Here is a 19,021-nt window from a genome sequence, read left to right as displayed (position 1 = left end):
CGGGAAGATCACGGGACCCGCTGCCTTCTCTGCGTCGGTTCCCGGCGGCAGCAGCCGCGAGAGCAAGGACGAGAGAAGTAGGACAGCGTCCTGGGGATAAGAAGCCGATGACTTGGAGTAGGGAGGGAGGGAGGGCAGAAGGGGCGGGCAGGGAGCGCTCGCCGAGCTAGAGGATGATGTTGCAGCCGGAGGGATGGAAGTTAGACAGTCGGAAGGACTTCCCGTTGGTCAAGAGGAGAGGAGGAGGGACTCAGACAGTAGGGAAAAGGATGAAGGGAGAATGGGAGGGAGGCTTTGCTCCTGGAGAGACATCACACGCACGTATAAATGGGGGAGGGAGTCTCTTTTTTGGAGGCAGGATCAGGTGCAAATGACCTTAGCCACCCCACTGGAGGAAGCTCTGATTGGGTTTTGTCTTCTGTGGTGCTCCCACTCCCTGCACAGAGGAGGAGCTGACTTTGCAGCTGGAGGGATGGAGGTTAGGCAGCAGATTCATGGGTTAAGCAAAGCAAGGAACTCTCTAGACATGGAGGGGGGAATGTGGCACTGTGAACGGTCATTACTGGTCATGCAAACCAATGTGCAAAATGCAGGCGTTGCTGGGAGCCCAGAGGGCCCACTGGCCAGAGCTGTCGCTGATGAATGCACAGCCTGGTGCCAGGGGGTGGGCCTTGAGCGCTGCCCAGCCGCTGGGGACTCCTCAGAGCCCAGAATACCAATGACACCCCCCCCCCCAACAGCTCCAGGGCCTCAGCTTGCTTCTTCTTTCCCAGGCTCTCTTTCCCTCTCCCTCCTCCCTCCTGGGATTCCAGGCAAGGGCCATGGCACAGACTGTGGGCAGGACAGCCAGACGCCTGGATTCTCTCCCCTGGATACCAGTGATGGCATCAAGGATAGCTTGTCAGGGGCTTTGATCTACACAATCTCTAACAGCACCTCCAAAATATCCCAAGTAAAGTGGGGTGCCTGCAATGCAAATGCAGCCTCAAGGCAGGTCCATGTCCATCCATCTAGATTTACCCAAGTCCATCTTGTATGGAAATTCTGGACTGCCCTCTAGTGGATGCCCCAACTGCCCCACTCACCACTGCCTAGGCTTCCACTGCCTGGGCTTCCACTCACAGTGCTGTGAACTTGGTTCCGAAGGGCTTGAAAAGCTCTCTCACACACACACACACAAAAACAAACCCTCCCCCACAAACAAAAACCCTCCTCCCCAAATTCTTGAGGACCTAAAAGGTAGAATTCGGGCCCCTCCGCACAGACCCATCTATTGGAGAGACGGGACAAGAAGACCTGGGGGAAGTGGGTGGTAAGGTCCCTCAGTAAGAGACATGCCCCAGGCAGGGATGCAAGACTGAAGGGGACAGGGCAAGATGTCTGGGGAGTTTGGGGAGAAAGAGACCTCAGTTTATTCATTTCATTAAACAAATACTAACTGAATGTCCGCTATGGATCAGGCACTATTTTAGGCCTTGGGAATGCTGTCCCACGTTCCTTAGTGGGGGTGAGGGATCTGAGAATGCCTCTGGGGACAGATCTAGGCAACGCCTGGGCAGACCTAGGACCTCCCTTTGCTTTCCTCAGACCTTGCATCCCCAAGCTGAGAGACAGTCTCAGCATCGGTGCCTGAATCCATCCTAACCCCCACTTAGGCTTGTCTCTACATGGGCTGGATGGGGCTTGAGCCCAGCCAGGCAGAGCCATGCAACTGAGTGGCTGAAATTCAGTCCCAGCCGTGGCTCACATGTAACGACAATTCTTGCCTCGGGGAAACCTGGCTGTGACCAGAAAAGACAGAGAAAATGACTTTCCTTGCCACCTACCCATGTGACTAGAAATGTGGGCACACATTTTGGTGCCCTGGAGGAATCCATCCTCCAGCAGCACCTGCGTCTGGACAAGGGCTGGTACCAGACAGTCTGTTCCAAGGGGCAGAACCCTGGTGGGAAACCAGACCTGGTGAGAGAACAGTGAACTGCTGCTGTGAAGATCTTGATGAGAACAGGACTCTGGAGTCATGCGCACTGAGGTCAAACTCCTGTTCTGCCATTTGCAGTGGCAAAACCTTGGGAAGGTCTTTGTTTCTCTGGAACGGTTTCTTCTGTACAACAGGCTGAAGAGTATCTGCTGCACTGGGTAACATGTACTGCACTTGGGCTGGGTAGAGGAGGCACGTGGCCCATGGCTTAGGCTCAGTCAAATCTAATTATTTTTTATTTTATTTTTTTTTTACTTGAAGTAAAGTTGATTTACAATATTGTGTTAGTTTCAGGTGTACAGCAACAAAATCTAATTCTTTTCCTTTAGTAGTCATACACACACACCCTAATCTGCACCAGATCTCTTGGCCAGGAGGTCAGTGGGCCACTCCCCTGTGAATGGGATAGAGTGCTCATTATTTGAGAGAGGAGTCCTTTCCCAAGGATTTCCCAGGGGAGGAAATGAGCACCTCCCCAAGACTTTCCAGTATTTCCAGCTGTGAAAATTCATACTGAAGTCTAACCTGCACTTGATCTGCCAATTTCTGATCAGGGACTTTCGTTACTTGCATCTTGACCCATGGCCATGTGACAATCTCCCCCACTCTCCATTTCCATCCTCTTTTTGAGAAGAGATGAGATCTAAGGCCTTCCCCTCTAGGATTCAGAAAGAGATCCTCAGGGACTGGCTGAAAGCAAACAGGATCAATGGAAGCAGGAAGAATGAAAGTCAGATTTTAAGTAGAACTTCCTGCCCCAGTAACAGGAGGAGAATGTCTCAGGTAACCTTACGTATCTTCTGGACGAGGAAACTGAGACCCAAGTGGTGAAGTGACCATCTAGGGTCACATGGCATGTAACTGACATGACCAAAACCCAGGTCTCCCAACTCCCAGGCCCGGGTTCTTGCCAGGGCCCACAGCTGTCTCTCTCAGGGGAGAGAAAATGGGAGAGGTGGAAAGAAGAGAGAAGGAAGGAGGTGGGTCCAGCTCTCCTCCCGCTTCCATGTGCAACCCAGCTGGCCGTCTCCCAGCCTCCTGGGCCGTGGAGAATTTTCCAGTTTCTCCAGATGAGAACAATCTCCAACCCACTGCCCACCCCCAATATCCTCCATCCAAGACAAAGCTGAGGTCATGACCCAAGTCCAGGAAGCAGAATCAACCCTCCAAGTTCTAGCATCCCAACCCACCCCCCCCACTGGACTCCCAATCACAGTGGCCACTGGCAGAGCCTGTCTCTACAGCTTCTTGAACACCTGTCTCCACTTTCTCAGACTTGGGGGTGGGCGCCCAAGCAGCTTGATTGCTCTCTGAGGCCATGCACATCACACAGGCACCTGGATCCTATGCCATGGGGACGTGAGAGTGGGGCTGAAGAGGGGGGATGGACATGGCGCTGAAGGCTGGCACAGCTGTGTTTGGAGAATAGGGGCTTTGATAGCTTCTGAAAGGGGCCAGGAAGCTTGGCACCCCAGCCCAGGGGAGGGAGGGCCCAGGAATGGCTGGGTGTAGCTCTGAGGGCTCCTGCAGCTGACCATGGGCTGGGGGTGGGAGGGGAGTAGGGTGGTGGAGGGACAGTGGGGGGACCTACAGACTGACCAACGTTGTGGGAGAGCCTCTGCTGCATGAGGAGGAGCCAACTGTCCCCCCTGACCTGACAGACCCTCACTTTGAGGGCTGCAAACTCATGTGTTCAGAGAAGACCACCAGCCTTTTCCAAAAACAACAGCTGAGGGACTGGAAGGCTCAACCCTGAGTACATCCAAATCTACTTCTTGAGAAAAAGTCTGTCCCATCTGCAGACTCCCTGCAGCCCTTCTCCCGCCCCCTGATGGGGAAAGACCGCTCACTTTTCTGTGATGCTGGGGCAGGTGCTCTCTGAGTCTCAGTTTCTTCACCTGTAAAATGGTAATAACACTTTATTTTATGGTTTTGATGTTGGAATAATATAATTAAAACAAAAAATTAAACTGGAAGGGATTAATTTTAGATTAATTTAAACAGAGGAAAAGTGATGCAATCCCTAAAATTTTAAAACAAAATGAAACTCATGCACCTAATTATATACAAAGTTGGAGGCAAAGCCACATAGAAGAATTTTCTTTCAAGTGATTATAAAACTCAGCATTTTGACTATAGAACCCTAAGAACAACGAGAACCATGGAGATATGTTACTGCTGGCATTATTATTTTGAAAAGGGTTATTTATGGTGATAAAGCAAATAAGTAATTATAGTAATGGTGTTAGGAACTAAGATTTTCAGTGTAAGAAAAGGAAAGTGAAGCAAAAACTGCTAATCTTAAATCTGCATTGGAAGTAGCAGCGTGAACTCAAGATTTGCATATTTATTTTCCGTCTCCTGAAAAGGCTTAGAAGCAATGACAAACCAATAACAGTGAATACCCCTTGTATCCAGATTGAGGTCTCTAAATAGTACTTTTCACTAAATGGAACTCTTTGGAGAGATTCCAGGTCTGGGGCAGGATAGTTTGTCATACTTGAGAATAAGGAAGTTATGAGACTTAGGTCAGGTTCATGTCAAAAGGACCCAGTAGCCAACTTGAGAAGACTCCCACTGGCCAAAGATGAAACATCAGCATTAAGATGAGTAATGACTGGAAGAGATTGAAACACGTCGAATGGATAAAAAGTCCATGGTTTCATAATGATACTAAAAAATAAGATCAGTGGTCACCTCTGGACGTTGACAGGACATCAACTCACAATTTTGAAAATGAATGGGGTACATAGCAGATCGTGTTGGTGTCCCTGTCCCTTGATAAGGCTTCATTTCTGATGTGGAGGTACACTTGGCCTAAGTGCATGGCAAGTCAGAATGCCCCTGGAAACGGCCCTCAATCAGTGACAGAATGGGACTTGATAGCCTAAAATCCCAGCCCCTCGCCTCTCAGGAGGGAACGCTCTGAGGCAAGTTCCTCTCAGAGCTCCCAGCAGCTTTGAGCTCCAGCTGCCCAGAGCCATTACCTGCCCAATTATTTGGATTATTTACTTAATTACTTATTGGATTCCTTTCCTTCCCTGTTTCCCTTTCCTATCAAGATCCGGGAATTTTCAGACCTGCTAAGTCATGAGCACACGTGGGTGAGCACGGTGGCAATCCACAGTGGTATATTTGTGACTGGGTGTGAACACTTACAGAGGCATGAGTAAACCACGTGAGCAGTAGGCCCAGATTCCCGCATTACCTATCTCTGCTGCACCCTTGCCTCTCTCCCAGCTCACCCTGTAGCCTTGTGGGGCTTGTCTGTGATTAGGATTCAGAGGAGGACAAAGCCCACACCTGGTCCGTAGTTGAATCACTGCGACATATTGATGTGAGCTGAACATGGGCTGTTACCACACTGCCGTCCCCAAAGGGGTGGCCCTGAAAGACAGTGGTGAGGGAAGATCCTCCCAGGAGGATGTTTCAAGCAGTACACAGCTCATCTACTTTGCAGTGAGAGAGGTGACTTGAAGGAAGTATGCACATGGACTCTTGAGCAGTGGCAAATGGCTTGGTTGGTCAGGCCAGAAAGGGCACAACTGGAAGGCTGGAGATAAGAAGTCTAGGGAAGAGCTATATGGATGGACTCACAGGAGTGGACATTGTGTCTGATGGCAGTACCGTTTGAGAGCATTCACTGCAGAGGAGACATTGAACAGCTAGGGGAACAGAAGGACTCCAGTGGATAACAGCCAGCCTTTGTCCTCCGCGGTGCCAGGGCTTGCACAATGTGCCCATGAATGGAGTAGTTGTGGCAGTGAATATGGGGACTATATAAGGGCTCACTAGCATGGGCTCCCTCTCACCAAGGCTGATCGAGCTACTGCCAATGCTGGATGTTCGGCCTGTCAACAGCAGAGACAGATGCTAAAGCCTCAACATGGTACCCTCCCTCAAAGAGATCAACCGGCCACTGGGAAGCCTGTTGATTACAATGTACCTCTTTCAGTTTGGAGGGTGGAGCAGTAACTCCTTACTGGGATTAATGCATATTCCGGATATGGATTTCCCTTTCCTGCCCCAGTGCTTTGGCCATCACCAATATCTATAACCAAGGACATGAAGGAAATGGTTTATCCTTATGAGATCCCATATAGTATCACCTCTAACCAAGGAGATCAACTTTATAGTGAAGGAAATGTGACCGTGGGCACATGACCACAGGATCCATCGGCCCTACAATGCACCATATCTCCTTGAAACTGCCAACCTGATAGTACGTTAGTATGGCCTCTTCACACCACATCTAAATACCAGCTTGGGGAAAACATCCCCTAGGATTGAGGTACTGGCCTTCAAAACACAGTATATATATATATATTTGAACCAATGGCCATTCCATGGTGCTGTATCCCACGGGTAAAAATCATGGGTACAGGAACCAGGATATGGAAGAAGCAATACCCCTCTCACCAGTGACCCACTTCGGGAATTTGTGCTTCCTGTACCTATACATTTAGGCTCTGCAGGATTAGAAGCCATAGTTCCTGGAGTGGGAGATGCATCCACCAGGTGTCACAGGAAGGGTATCACTAAACCTAAGACTATAGCAACTTCTGGGTCATTTGGGCACCTCATGCCAACTGACCAGTAAACAAAGAAAAGAATTATACTGGCCAAGATGTTTGATCTTGATTATCCCATGTCCGGTGGTAATCATGAACAGGCAGGTACAGCAATGTTGGCCTGTTAAGGGCATGGTAATGAAAGGCTGAGGCCTTCAGGGATGAAGGTCAGCGTTTTTCCATTGTGAAAGACTCATAGACCAACAGAATGAACTGTAGAGGAGGGAGATGTTGAATATTGATTACGGCCTTGGAACCAACTGCAGCAACTGTTTGCTCCACTAACCTTATTGTTATAAGATGCTTTTTTCTTTTTTTTGACTGTACCATGGAGCTTGTGGGATCTTAGTTGCCTGACCAGGAATTGAACCCGGGCCCTAGGCAGTGAAAGCACGGAGTCCTAACCACTGGACAGCCAGGGAATTCCCAAGACTTTCTTTTATTGTTTGTTTTTGTTTTTGTTTTTTTTCCGGAACGCGGGCCTCTCACCGCTGCGGCCTCTCCCGTCGCGGAGCACAGGCTCCGGACACGCAGGCTCAGTGGCCATGGCCCACGGGCCCAGCTGCTCTGCGGCATGTGGGATCTTCCCGGACCGGGGCACGAACCCCTGTCCCCTGCATCGGCAGGCGGACTCTCAACCACTGCACCACCAGGGAAGCCCAAGACTTTCTTTGTAATGAATTAGAAATTGCGATCAGCCATGACCTTGAAGAATCGGTGAGGGGACAAAGTGATCTTATCATGGAGGCACAAATGGATGACAGTGCAAAGGGTTTAGCATAGCTGCGACCCCTATCCTTTGCATTCACCTCTGCAAGGGGAAGGCTTCTGGGAGAACATCTGTGACTCTGCCTGGGGACGTTTTTTTTCTGGCTGTGGGAGCATATTTGTGCTCAGGGCTAGCCAGGAATGGTAGAGGGTTAATGCTTCCAGACGCAGCCCTCAACTTTCAGACAGGAAGTTGACCAATAATATTTTAGTTTCTTTGCCCCTCAGGTGGGATTTCCTGAGACAGGTTCTACACTGTCTTCTAGAATTCCCCAGCAGGACTGAGCCCCAGTTGCTTCACCTGCTCTATCACAACGTTTCATCAGCTTCCTCCCCTTTCCTGTCTCACTTCTCCACTTCTATACCAGTGCTCCTTAGCATGACCTCCCAGATAAACTCCTTGCACTCAAAATCTTGACTCACATCTGCTTTTAGGGAACCCTGTTGTCTTAGTCAGTTTAGGCTGCTATAACAAATTACCATAGTCAGGGTGACTTAAACAACATTTATTTCTCACAGTACTGGAGGCCAGCAGATCTGGTATCTGGTGAGGGTCCACTTCCTGGTTCTCAGATGACTGTCTTCTCGTTGTATTCTCACATGGTGGAGAGCAGAGAGAGAAAGTAAGCTCTCCAAAGTCTCTTCTTATAAGGGCACTAATTTCATCATGAGGGCTCCACCCTTGTGACCTCATTACCTCCCAAAGACCCCACCTCCAAATACCAGCACATTAGGAATTAAGGTTTTAACATATGAATTTTGAGGAGTGGGGGGACACAATCATTCACTCCATAGCACCTATCTAAGACAAATGGAAGAGAATCAAACATTAATCCTACCTTCCCGAATGGGTTATATGTCAGGGTAACAAAATAGTGGATAAAGAGAAATTTTTCCTCATAGACAATTCACAGCTAATAAATGAAGGAGAAATGACAAAATTAGAACATCTCCATTTCGCACTTCTAATGAAATAATGGATCTAGACAGTGATCATCAGTAGCCATTAGATTAGAAAGTTGATGAGTGTAGTGAGCTGACAGTTGGCCACAGATATATCCACGTCCTAATCCCTGAAATCTGCAAATGTTAACTTGCTTGGAAAAGGGTCTTTGTGGATGTCATTTATTACATGAATTCATTCCTGGAATTCAGTTAATGGTTTTGAGATGAGATCTTCCTGGATTAGCCAGGTGAGGCAAACCCAGTGACAAGTGTCCTTATGAGAGACGGAAGAAAAGACACAGGCACATGAAAAGGAGGAGGTGGAGATTGCAGTGATGCAGCCAAAGGAGCCCAAGAACACCACCAGACACCAGAAGTTATAAAAGGCAAGAAACAATTCTCCTCAGAGTCTCCAGAGGGAGGGTGACACTGCCGACACCTTGAGTTTGGACTTCTGGCCTCCAGAGCTGTAAGAGAATACATTTCTGTTGTCTTGAGCCACCAAGTTTGTGGCAGTTTGTTACAGCAGCCGTAGGAAACTAATACAGTGAAGAACTTTATAATGAGTGGATCAGACTTACACTACCTGAATTCACTGATCAACCTTAGCATCACTATTTTAGCCCAATAATCAGACACCATGTGCCTTTTGATGTGATGAAGGAGGAAGTATGCAGTATCACTTATTAAATACTCCTGGGGGAAAAAAAGTGAATGTTAATTTAATCAAACTTGTAAATATAATTACAGGGGATGGAGGAATATATTAAATGACACTTTGAGGATACACTCAGCTAAATCAAGACTGTGGGAAACCTGATAGGAAAAAGACCGAGTTACATAAACAAACAAGATGGCATAGATAAAATGAAGGAGGAAGTATTATGGCTTAAAAGATACTTAAAGGGGCTTCCCTGGTGGCGCAGTGGTTAGGAGTCTGCCTGCCAATGCGGGGGACACGGTTCGAGCCCTGGTCTGGGAAGATCCCACATACCGCGGAGCAACCAAGCCCGTGCGCCACAACTACTGAGCGTGGGCTCTAGAGCCCGCAAGCCACAACTACCGAGCCCACGCGCTGCAACTACTGAATCCCACGCACCTAGAGCCCGTGCTCCACAGCAAGAGAAGCCACCACAATGAGACGCCTGCGCGCCGCAATGAAGAGCAGCCCCCGCTCGCCGCAACTCGAAGAAAGCCTGTGCACAGCAACAAAGACCCAATGCAGCCCCCCCCCAAAAAAAAGTTAAAAAAAAAAGATACTTAACCCAAAACAACTAATCAAATGCAATGTGTAGACCTTAGTTGGATCCTGGTTTGAGCAAATAAACTCATTATAAAGTTATATTTTTAGACATTCAGGAGAAATTGATCATGAACTAAATGTTAGATAACATTAATTTTGTTGGAGGAGTGTGATAGTAAATTATGCTTGTTTGTTTAAAAAAAAATTTTTTTTTTGCCACACTGGGTGGCTTGTGGTAACTTAGTTCCCCAACCAGGGATTGAACCTGGGCGCTTGGCAGAGACAGCATGGAGTCCTAACCACTGGACTGCCAGGGAATTCCCAGAATTATGGTTATTTTTAAGTCATTATATATTAGAAATATATACTGCGTATTTACAGGTGAAATGATAGGCTATTTGAGATTTGTTTTAAAATACTCCAGCAAAAAACAAACACAAATGAGAGGATTCAAGAAACAAGGATAATTTTGAAATCGTCAAGCTGGAGGATTTGTTATTCTGTTCCCTCTATTTTTTGAGTACCTTTTAAATTCTCTATAACGAAAAAATAATAGTAATAGCAATATGAAGAGTAGTTGTAAGAACTTGTGGTCATATGTTTCTATGGGCAAAGAAACAAAGCTTTGCAGCAAATGCAAATCTCCTCCCATGACCGTTTCTCATATGGTCTCTTGACAAATGCTGAAGGCATTATACTGAAGACAAGCCATCTTCCTACAGGCTGAGCTGCAAGGCCTTAGATCTTGGCTTCCTGGGGTTCTGACTCCATAATAGGAGTGGGGGGACACAAACATTCACTCCATAGCACCTGTCTAAGACAAATGGAAGAGAATCGAACATTAATCAAATATTAAGAGAATCAAACATTAGAAAACCCAGAAGATTGGGGGAGTGGGTGACTACCAATATGTCTAATATATCCCAGAATTTAGACTGCCCTCCTTGCTGTTGGTGGTCAACATTTGTGCTGGTGCTGTTCACCGAACAGTTCCAATTCTACTTCTAGGTCAAAATAAGATTGCTCTTTGCTGCCCCCTTCTGGTTGAGTGGGGTCATGTAATTAGTTTTGGAGAATTGAGTTGTGGAAAAGACAGTTGTCCCTGGGGCCTGTAGCTATCAACTGCTTGTATAAGACCCTCCAGAGCTCTTTTTATTTTTTCCTTCTGGCATGGTGATTGATGGCATATGAGATGGTGGCTGCTCTGTCACCCGGGGTCCCTGAATAACTAAAATGAGAAGAGCCCCATTATTGACCACAATACATGTAGCTAGAGTGAGAAATAAACCTTTATGTTTTAAGTCACTGAGATTTGGGTTTTTTTTGTTATCACAGCATAATTTAGCTTATCCTGACTAATCAGTGCCATACAACAACGGATACTACAGGCTACCTAGTAAGAACCTGAATAGGAATGATTATTTTTGTTCTGTTACTCTCATTATTACTCATTAATTATTATAGGTACCACTTACTGAGTGCCTCTTATGTGTACCAGGCATGTACTATGCAGTCGATGCATTGTCTCAATTACTGTTCACAGCAAACTTGGGAGGCAGATCTTATTATCCCATGACCAAGATGAAAAAACCAAAGCTTAAGAACTGGAACAAATATTTCATTTGCTATATGAGGATTATTGAAGATGATGTTCATTCAGTCATCTTCTGTCCCTTATATAAAGTCCCATGGGATGAATTCATTTGACAATGATTGCAAGAATCCTCTTGGAAGGCAATTTTACAACATGTATGAAGTGTCATTAGGAAGTTCATACCCTTTGCTCCAGTCATGACTATTCTCTAGCCCAGGCTTTCTGTGGTGTAGTTAGATTGCTTGAACAGTAATAAACAAACAAACATACAAATAAAATGTATAGAATATAATATATATTAAGGAAAATGAATTAATGACATTGGAGTTTGTCTCTTGAGTTACTGGTATGTTTCTTTTAGCCAGTTGTTAAGAATGCCCCTGGTCCAGTTGCCACTTTTGCCCTGGCAGTCGTGATGGTGGTGAACGCTAAACCCAATGCACATAACCACCCTGCAGTATCAGCCCTGCGAGGACAGAACCTTATTGTGTCCGTTAACCTCCTCCTCCTTCTGAGGGCTTAATTTCCCATCAGCTGTTAACAGCGGAATGACTTTCCTTCCTTTAATAGCAATCATGTAAACCCTTCTGGGAGACTGGCAGGATACAAACACATTTTGAAATATGTTCAGGTCCACCTTATATTTGTTCTGTGGTGCCCAGGGGCTAGGCCTCGGGGGTTGGAGCGCTCCTGGCAGATTTGAACTAGAGTAATCTTAAGTGGGTGTGTGGCGCCCCCTCGTGGTGCCTGGTACAACACCACCCTGGATTCACTTGCTCCTATCCGTGACCAGGCCGTCCACGGTGAATCCAACCCTCTTCTGGACTTTTGGTGCCCTCTCCTCGCAATCCCTACTCTCTTGCAGGTTCACCCCTCAGGGGCAGTAGCCTCTGCTCTTACTCTGTCTTCCTAGGCGGGCTGTCAGCACGCTGGGTCCAAGGCCATCCCCCTCATCCCCCCACGCCTCGCCGCGGCGCTTACAGCTTCACCCAACACAAAAAGTCCTCGAGTTATTTTATTGCTGTATATAGAAGTCAGTTAATGCCCCCTCGACTCCCCTTCCGTCACCTAGCAGTGGCTGCCTCGTCCGCGCGAATCGCCGCGGGTCCGAGGGTCGTAGCCGCGCACCGCCACCAGGTGCGCCACCACTTCCCCTCCCCGACGCCGGGCCAGTCGGGATCCTCGGCCTGCAGCCCTCGGCCGAGAAGGCGGGTCAGGAGGGACTGCTCCTCGTCTGATGGAAGGGGAGGCTCGCGGGAAAGGGGCGGCGAGAGACCCCTGACACGACTCCCAGGCTTTGTCGCGCGCGCTGGAGGGGCGCTGTGGGCCCCTATTCGGAGTAGCAGTAGGTCCCGTAGGCCGCCTGCTGGGGTCTGGGGAAGCCGAAGCTGCGCACTCCGGGATCCGGGAGGCCCCCGCAGCGCGGCCGAGGCGTGGTGATGGGGAAGCGCACGCTGCCATCCGCCAGCCAGCCGCCGTCGCATTGGTCCAGCCCGGAGAACTTCCAGGCTGCATAGAGGTGCCCGACCTTGGCCACCACGGCCCCGCGCCGCCGGCACGCCGCGTGGGCTTCAGACAGCGTCAGTCGCCCCGGCACGAAGAACACTTGGCCTGGGGACCGAAGCGGGTCACCGACTGATCCAGAGAAGGGCCAGCCGGGGCGCAGCGGGATTCAGACTCCCAGGAAGCAGGGTCGGGGGGGCATGTGTGGTCGGGTGGGTCCGAGCTTGGGTAGGAGGAGTGGGAGTAACGAGACTGGGGGTGCGGGTGAGGTTGCGGGAGACAGGCTGGAGCCTGAGTGGGCGGAGTGACGGAGGGGCGAGGCCTTCAAGAAACCACGGAGCTGGCCCGGGATCTCAAGCCACTTGCCTTCTACCTTCCCGGCCCCATCCTTCAGGTCCGGATCCTGGCCCCGCTCGCCCCGCCCCGCCTCATTCACAGGCTGAATCCTCCTCCTTCGCAGCCGGTCAGGCCACGCCCCCTCCGGTGCTGAGGCTGGCTAGCCCCGCCCCCTTACCTGACAGCTCAGAGGTAAAGCAGAAGGCGTCGTAGCGGTCGCGCTTCCGGTCGCGGGGCCCGTAGCTGCGGATCCCGGGCCGACCTGGGCCACCGCACGGAGCGCGCGCCGTGAGCACAGGGTAGCGCACGGAACCCTCGAGCAGCCAGCCCGCGTTACACCAGTCCAGACCCTCGGTCCACGCTGGGGGGAGATGGCGGGGGGTGGGGGTTGTGTAGGGCGATTAGAGGCGTCACAGGCGGGAGCAGACCCGGAGTTCGCCTCCACTGGGGCCCACGTGACAGCCCGGAGGGCGCCTGGGCTGTGCCGGGGTTCGGCCGCTCACCCTGGTACAGCTGGGCGTAGGTGGCCAGGCGTCCGTCTTGCTCCTCGCACGCCTGCTTCGCCTCGTAGTAATTGAACTGGTACCTGCCCCGGCTGGGCTGGTACGGAAACACCACACCTGGGGAGTGGCAGACAGCCTGGGGAGGGCAGGCAGAAGGAGAGGGGGAAGGAAGGGCGGTGCAGCCTAGGAAAAAGGGCTAGGGGGACCCCGGGAGCAGGCGGGGGAGAGGCTGGGGAGGACCCCTGGGAGGCCTGAGATGAGACAGCCGAGCCACCCCTGGAGAGGAGCGGGGCAGTAACCGAAGGGCCTCACCCTCCAGGCGAAGGGTCAGCGCCACACTCTCGTCCTCAATGCCATTGATGAGCTCACAGCGGTACCGGCCCTCGTCCTCCAGGCGCACGCCCGCGATGACCAGGGAGGCGTCTAGCCGATGCCCCCTTCGCATCCTGGCACGCCCCCCCAGGGGCCCGTAGCCCCGGGCGTGCAGTCCGTTGGTGATGAGGATGGGCGTTTCCTGGAGTTCCCCCGGCTCCACTTTGCTCCAGCGCACCTTGTAGCTGGGAGGCGGGGCGCCCAGGACGCAGGGCAGCGTGGTCGTGGCCCCACGACGAGAGTGAATGACCTCGTGGATGGGGGGCAGGAGGTAGTGGGGGCCAGGGTGGGGCGCTGAGCAGAGGGGGCCACAGTGGCAGGAACCCCCGACCCTCAATGCCCCAAGTGCCTACCCAGATCCCCTTACCCCAGGCTCCCCCAACCCTCTGCTCCATTGCTCACTCAGCAATGACTCTCAGCCCCAGAGTATCTCCAACAGCTGCCCTTTCCACTTTCCCCACCACTGTTCCCCAGATTCTGGGCAGAGCTAAGGTCTTACCTGAGTCCCCCAGGGCTCTGTGGAAGGTGGTGAAGGCCCAAGGGAGAAGGAAGTGGCAGAGAGTGGGGAGACTGATCCTGCCTTGCATGATGGGGAGTCAGCCCAGCACAGTCTGCAGGGCACAAAGGGTGGGCATTCCTTAGGACTAAGGGAATGGGGTGGAGGGAACAGGGTAGATCTCCCATCAGGGATTCCTGAGAGGGAACTGTCCAGCTGGAAGCCATGAGGGCAGAAAAAGGGGCTGAAGTTGTTAGCAAAAGGAAGGTAATGGGGGAGGGGCAGTAACTAGCTCCACTCCCTGCCAGGCCTCCTGAGCCCATCCCGCCTCCTCTCTCACATCCCTTCAGTCAGCAGGTCCTAACTGAGCACCTCCTCTACCTATCCATTCTCAGCACCAGTTGTACTTCCCAAGTCTCGCCTTCTGGATGGCCAGCTGTGGTCTCTGTCCTCTCCCAATACCCATTCTTCATCTGAAGCCAGAGTAAATGTGGTCTTGTCACTCTCCTGCTTTAAACAGTGACTCCCCATTGCCGTGAGGATCAAATCCAGTGTCCGAACCCAACTTCCAAGGCTCTCTGTGATCCAGCTTCTCCCAGCACCTCCAGCATTGGCCCCCCCCACCCTACCCCTCACTACCTGTGCCCTCTGCGCTGTGCTCCAGACATGTTCTGGCTCCAACACAGTCCAAGTTCACCCTCACCTTCTTCTTACAGGCAATCAGTTTGGGCCTCACCTCCTCTGGGAAACCTTTCCCCTCCCCTCCACTTCATCACGCTGTAGTGCACTGTGATCTACTCCTCTGGTTCCCCTACTGCCTTGGACTGGGGACTTGTTTTCTTAGAAGTAGTTCTATTAACAGCGAAATTAGCAGTGTGGATCTGAAAGTAATACATATGCATATGTAGACTATGTCAGTGAGCTTTCCAGTAATTATCAAGTATAAAATTATAAGGCTATTAAAAATGATTTCAGGGCTTCCCTGGTGGCGCAGTGGTTGAGAGTCCGCCTGCCGATGCAGGGGACACAGGTTCGTGCCCCCGTCCGGGAAGATCCCACATGACGCGGAGCGGCTGGGCCCGTGAGCCATGGCCGCTCAGCCTGCGCGTCCGGAGCCTGTGCTCCATAACGGGAGAGGCCACAACAGTGAGAGGCCCGCGTACCGCAAAAAAAAAAAAAAGAAAAGAAAAGAAAAGAAAAGATTTCAAACACAATTGTCTATTTCAGTAGTTGATTTTCCCCCCTTCTTTATTCTATGCTTTATTCTTTATCACCTTGGCCATTTTTTAAAAAAATTAGACTAAAGACCCCTTAACCTAGTTTTATTCCTTTCTGAGATCTGATTCCTCCACTTCCTAATCGCATGACTTTGAACAAGTTGCTTAACCTCTCTCTGCCTCAATGTCCTCATCAGTAAAATGTGGTGAATAGTAGCACACCTACCTCACTGAGCAGTTGTGGGGATTGGAAGAATGTATGTAAAATGCTTAAATAGGTCCTGATATCTAGTAAGGGCTATGTATATGTTAGCTGTTATCTGCAGCTCCCGGCATAGTTTCTGGCACACAGTAGGTGCTAAACAAATATGTGTGTTAATGAATGAGCTCACATTAAGGACATCTGGGAAGGAGAGCAGGGACACGGCAAGAGGAAGGCAAGACTGAGGAGGAGTCGGAAAGCTAAGGAGCTGGACTCCGTCTTCTTGCAGATGAAGGCCAGAGCTGAGCATGCAGAAGAGACAGGGTTTAGGTGCAGAAAGGACTTCCCAATGGTTAAAAAGGAAAGCATCTGGGACAGGGACCTGAGCGAGAGAACACATCTCCTGTACAGGAGAACCTGGTGAGCACAGTGACAGTGGGAACTGAGACCGATTGAGGGACCCATAGTAATGACAGCCAGCACCAGCATGTTTAAAGTTTAACGTGCCTGAAACTGCTCTAGGCACTTTACATGTACACTTTTATATCTACTCCCCTTAGCAATCCTATGAGGTAGGAACAACTATGGATCCCATTTTTATATGCTCAAAGGTGCTCACATGTCAGGATACTTGAGTGAGGTCACACAGCTAGTAAGAGGAGGAGTTTGCTGGGACTTGAATCCAGACCTGACATGAGGTTCAAGCTCTTAGTCACGGATCTGTCTTTCTGTTTCTCAAAGCAGGCACACGCTTATCTTCTTCATACCCTTTACAGAGAATGAGAGCACGGCTAACAGCTCCAGTGCCTCCCCCCACCTTTTTTTTTCCCACTTATAAAGTCTTATTTAAGCTAAATAGTCATAATTTTTGTGAGACACTTTTAGGTATAGAATAAAATTATTTCACTGATAATTATTTTATGAACATTCTGATCAACAGTACTGTGTAAGATATTTTGACACTGACCTGTTAGAAGTGGGCCTCTTCACAGAGATGGAGGGAGCAGTGACTAGCAGCTTTTTGTCCTGCTGGAGGAAGAGGTTCCAGGTGAAGGAGTTGCCTGGGCCCCTGGGAGGTCCAAGCACCTAAGAGCCCCAGGACTTGGACCCCTGATCATCGTACTCTCTCCTTTCACACCTTTGAGGAAAGACTTCTGCCCTGAGTTCAAAGAAATCAAGGTACCAAAAACTCCCCCACTCATCACTCCACTAAGCCAGGCTAAGTGACTAGGGTCCAGCTCTGTGGCCGGGCACTGTGTCTGTGGCACTCACTGTCCTGGGCCCAGGGGAAGACACGGCTTAGGAAGAGGCATGGGAACCCATGAAGAGGGATGGAGTAAAGGAGGCACCCCAGGAATAATTACCTGGAATATTGTGGAGAATGGGGTGCCTCGTTTCTTCTAGATGCTCTTAGACCAGAGAAAGGATGGATTAATGGGTGGGTATAAGGATGTTGGACTGATGGGCATGGAGTGAACTACAAATGAGGCTCAAAGATCCGTAAGTGTCAAGTTCCAGCTGCCTCCACTTTTCCATACGGGCCTACTCTGCGTAGCACCACTCCACCTCCCCCAACAAAGCCCTCACCTCTGCCCTCCGGTGCCTGGGTGCTCATTGCCTATGGGAAGAGGCTCTCAAGGTGGGAATCAGACTTCCAGGACCTCCAGTTGCTTCAAAAACCCTGACCCCTTCTGTCCACCTCCCCTGTCTGTCATCTGTCTGTCCTTTCCTTCTCTGTCTCCACCCCATCGGAAGCACAATTTCCCATTGTCTCCTTCTTTTCCCCTATTGTTGAATAACAGGGGCCCTTTCTTTATCCTGTGGGTAATGGCAACGAAATGTCAACAGCTGGGGATGTGGGATGCAGGACCGGCTGGCACATGCCACCGGAAAAAGGGCTTGGGTGGAGGCGGGCTCAGAACAGGAACTGACATCCCCAAGGAGGAGAAAATGGGGAGAGGGAGAGAGAAGTTTTGTGAGAAGGTTGAAATGAGGTCTCCCTCAATATTCAAGTTTCACGGCTCTAAAGAGATTTTGTGTAAGGCCGGGGAAATGGCTGAACTCCACGGAGAGCAGAGTGAGAAGTCAGCATTGCACGGGGAGAGATGGAAATTAGATAGCACAGAGGATTTTGCTGTCTCTGGGAAGGACATGGGAATTTCTGAGGATGGAAGGATTTTGGAAAGTTCTCCGAGAGAGGGCATCTTATTTGTTCCCTAGTTCCCCATCGCCTTCTTCAGCAGATGGATAATCTTAAAGTTCTCAAGAGAAAGGAGATCCTTAACCTCCCCGAGTGAAGGTTCACTTCTCTAAAATCCCTCTTATTAGGAAGTCTAAACTCCTACTGGAGTTTAAGCTCATTTTTTATTTATTTTTTTAAATTTTATTTATTTATAAGAGGTATGTGGGCCTCTCACTGTTGTGGCCTCTCCTGTTGTGGAGCACAGGCTCTGGACACGCAGGCTCAGCGGCCATGGCTCACGGGCCCAGCCGCTCTGCGGCATGTGGGATCTTTCCGGACTGGGGCACGAACCTGTGTCCCCTGCATCAGCAGGCGGACTCCCAACCACTGCGCCACCAGGGAAGTCCTAAACTCATTCTTTAAACCTTTCTATTGAGATATAATTTACATACAACAAAGTGCAGATCCTAAGGGTACAGCTCAATAAATTTTGACATGTGTACACACCCTGTAACTACCCAGCCCCAGATTAAGATATAGAAGGTTTCCAACACCCAGAAAAAGTGCATTTCTTTTTTGTTTGCTGTCAATGCAAAGGGAGCACTTCCCTCCATAAACAGACATTTAGAAATGTTTCGAGCTTCAAATCGCCTCTTGCCCTTCTTTTCTCTCTGCAACCCGACATCAGTGGCTTCACGTTACTAAATCCTACACTTTCAGGATCCTTAGCTTCCTCATTTACCAGAGGGAAGGGAAAGTGACTTGTCCAAGACCACACAGAATGCAGTTGTTGAGTCAAGCCTAGAACGTTCTGCTTTTCCGGCTAATCCCTCTTCCACTCCTCTCCTCGACCCTCCGAGTCAGCCCCGGAGTTGCAGGGTCTTCACTGGGGCCATATTTGACAGCATGGAGCCCACCCCGATGGTGCTCTTTAAGGATTGGATTGACTTTTTCCCGTCCGCTCCATCCTTTCCTAAACCCTTCCCTCTTCCTCCCAGAGAGAAGGACAAACGAGAACAGACAAATAGCCGCCTGTCTCCTCTGCCAGGACACCCTGATCCCGCGCATCTGATTGGCTTCCGCCCAATACAAACAAACAGTCTTACGC

The 19,021-nt window shown here is 50.0% G+C and overlaps 1 protein-coding gene across 4 annotated transcripts; it reads right to left on the bottom strand.

The window, feature by feature from the left end:
• Positions 1–12,099: 12,099 nt before the first annotated feature.
• Positions 12,100–17,475, bottom strand: HAPLN2 (hyaluronan and proteoglycan link protein 2). Of its 4 annotated transcripts, none has more exons than XM_067728211.1 (8): positions 17,319–17,473; positions 17,096–17,140; positions 16,699–16,760; positions 14,316–14,427; positions 13,757–14,110; positions 13,445–13,561; positions 13,120–13,302; positions 12,100–12,713 (listed from the first exon to the last, which is right to left on the bottom strand). In XM_067728211.1, the coding sequence occupies exons 4-8, from the start codon at positions 14,401–14,403 to the stop codon at positions 12,433–12,435; spliced, it is 1,023 nt and encodes a 340-aa protein (XP_067584312.1). In that variant the 5' UTR covers positions 14,404–14,427; positions 16,699–16,760; positions 17,096–17,140; positions 17,319–17,473; the 3' UTR covers positions 12,100–12,432. The 4 variants fall into 4 exon arrangements, with proteins under 4 accessions (XP_067584312.1, XP_067584313.1, XP_067584310.1 ...); XM_067728212.1 differs by having other exon boundaries at positions 16,699–16,757; XM_067728209.1 differs by lacking the exon at positions 17,096–17,140 and having other exon boundaries at positions 16,699–16,757; positions 17,319–17,475.
• Between the last annotated feature and the right edge of the window lie 1,546 nt (positions 17,476–19,021).

The sequence above is a fragment of the Pseudorca crassidens genome, chromosome 2, assembly GCF_039906515.1.
Source record: "Pseudorca crassidens isolate mPseCra1 chromosome 2, mPseCra1.hap1, whole genome shotgun sequence".
NCBI classification, from domain to species: domain Eukaryota; kingdom Metazoa; phylum Chordata; class Mammalia; order Artiodactyla; family Delphinidae; genus Pseudorca; species Pseudorca crassidens.
Note: the sequence above shows the minus strand (reverse complement) of the source record. Positions and strands in the feature narration are given on the sequence as shown.

Coding starts and splice junctions, on each gene's coding strand:
- HAPLN2 (XM_067728209.1), bottom strand. CDS start 14,403: ATGCAAGGCAGGATCAGTCTCCCCACTCTCTGCCACTTCCTTCTCCCT. Junction 14,111..14,315: donor CAGAGCCCTGGGGGACTCAG/GTAAGACCTTAG, acceptor CCCTCTGCTCAG/CGCCCCACCCTGGCCCCCAC. Junction 13,303..13,444: donor CTACGCCCAGCTGTACCAGG/GTGAGCGGCCGA, acceptor ATCTCCCCCCAG/CGTGGACCGAGGGTCTGGAC.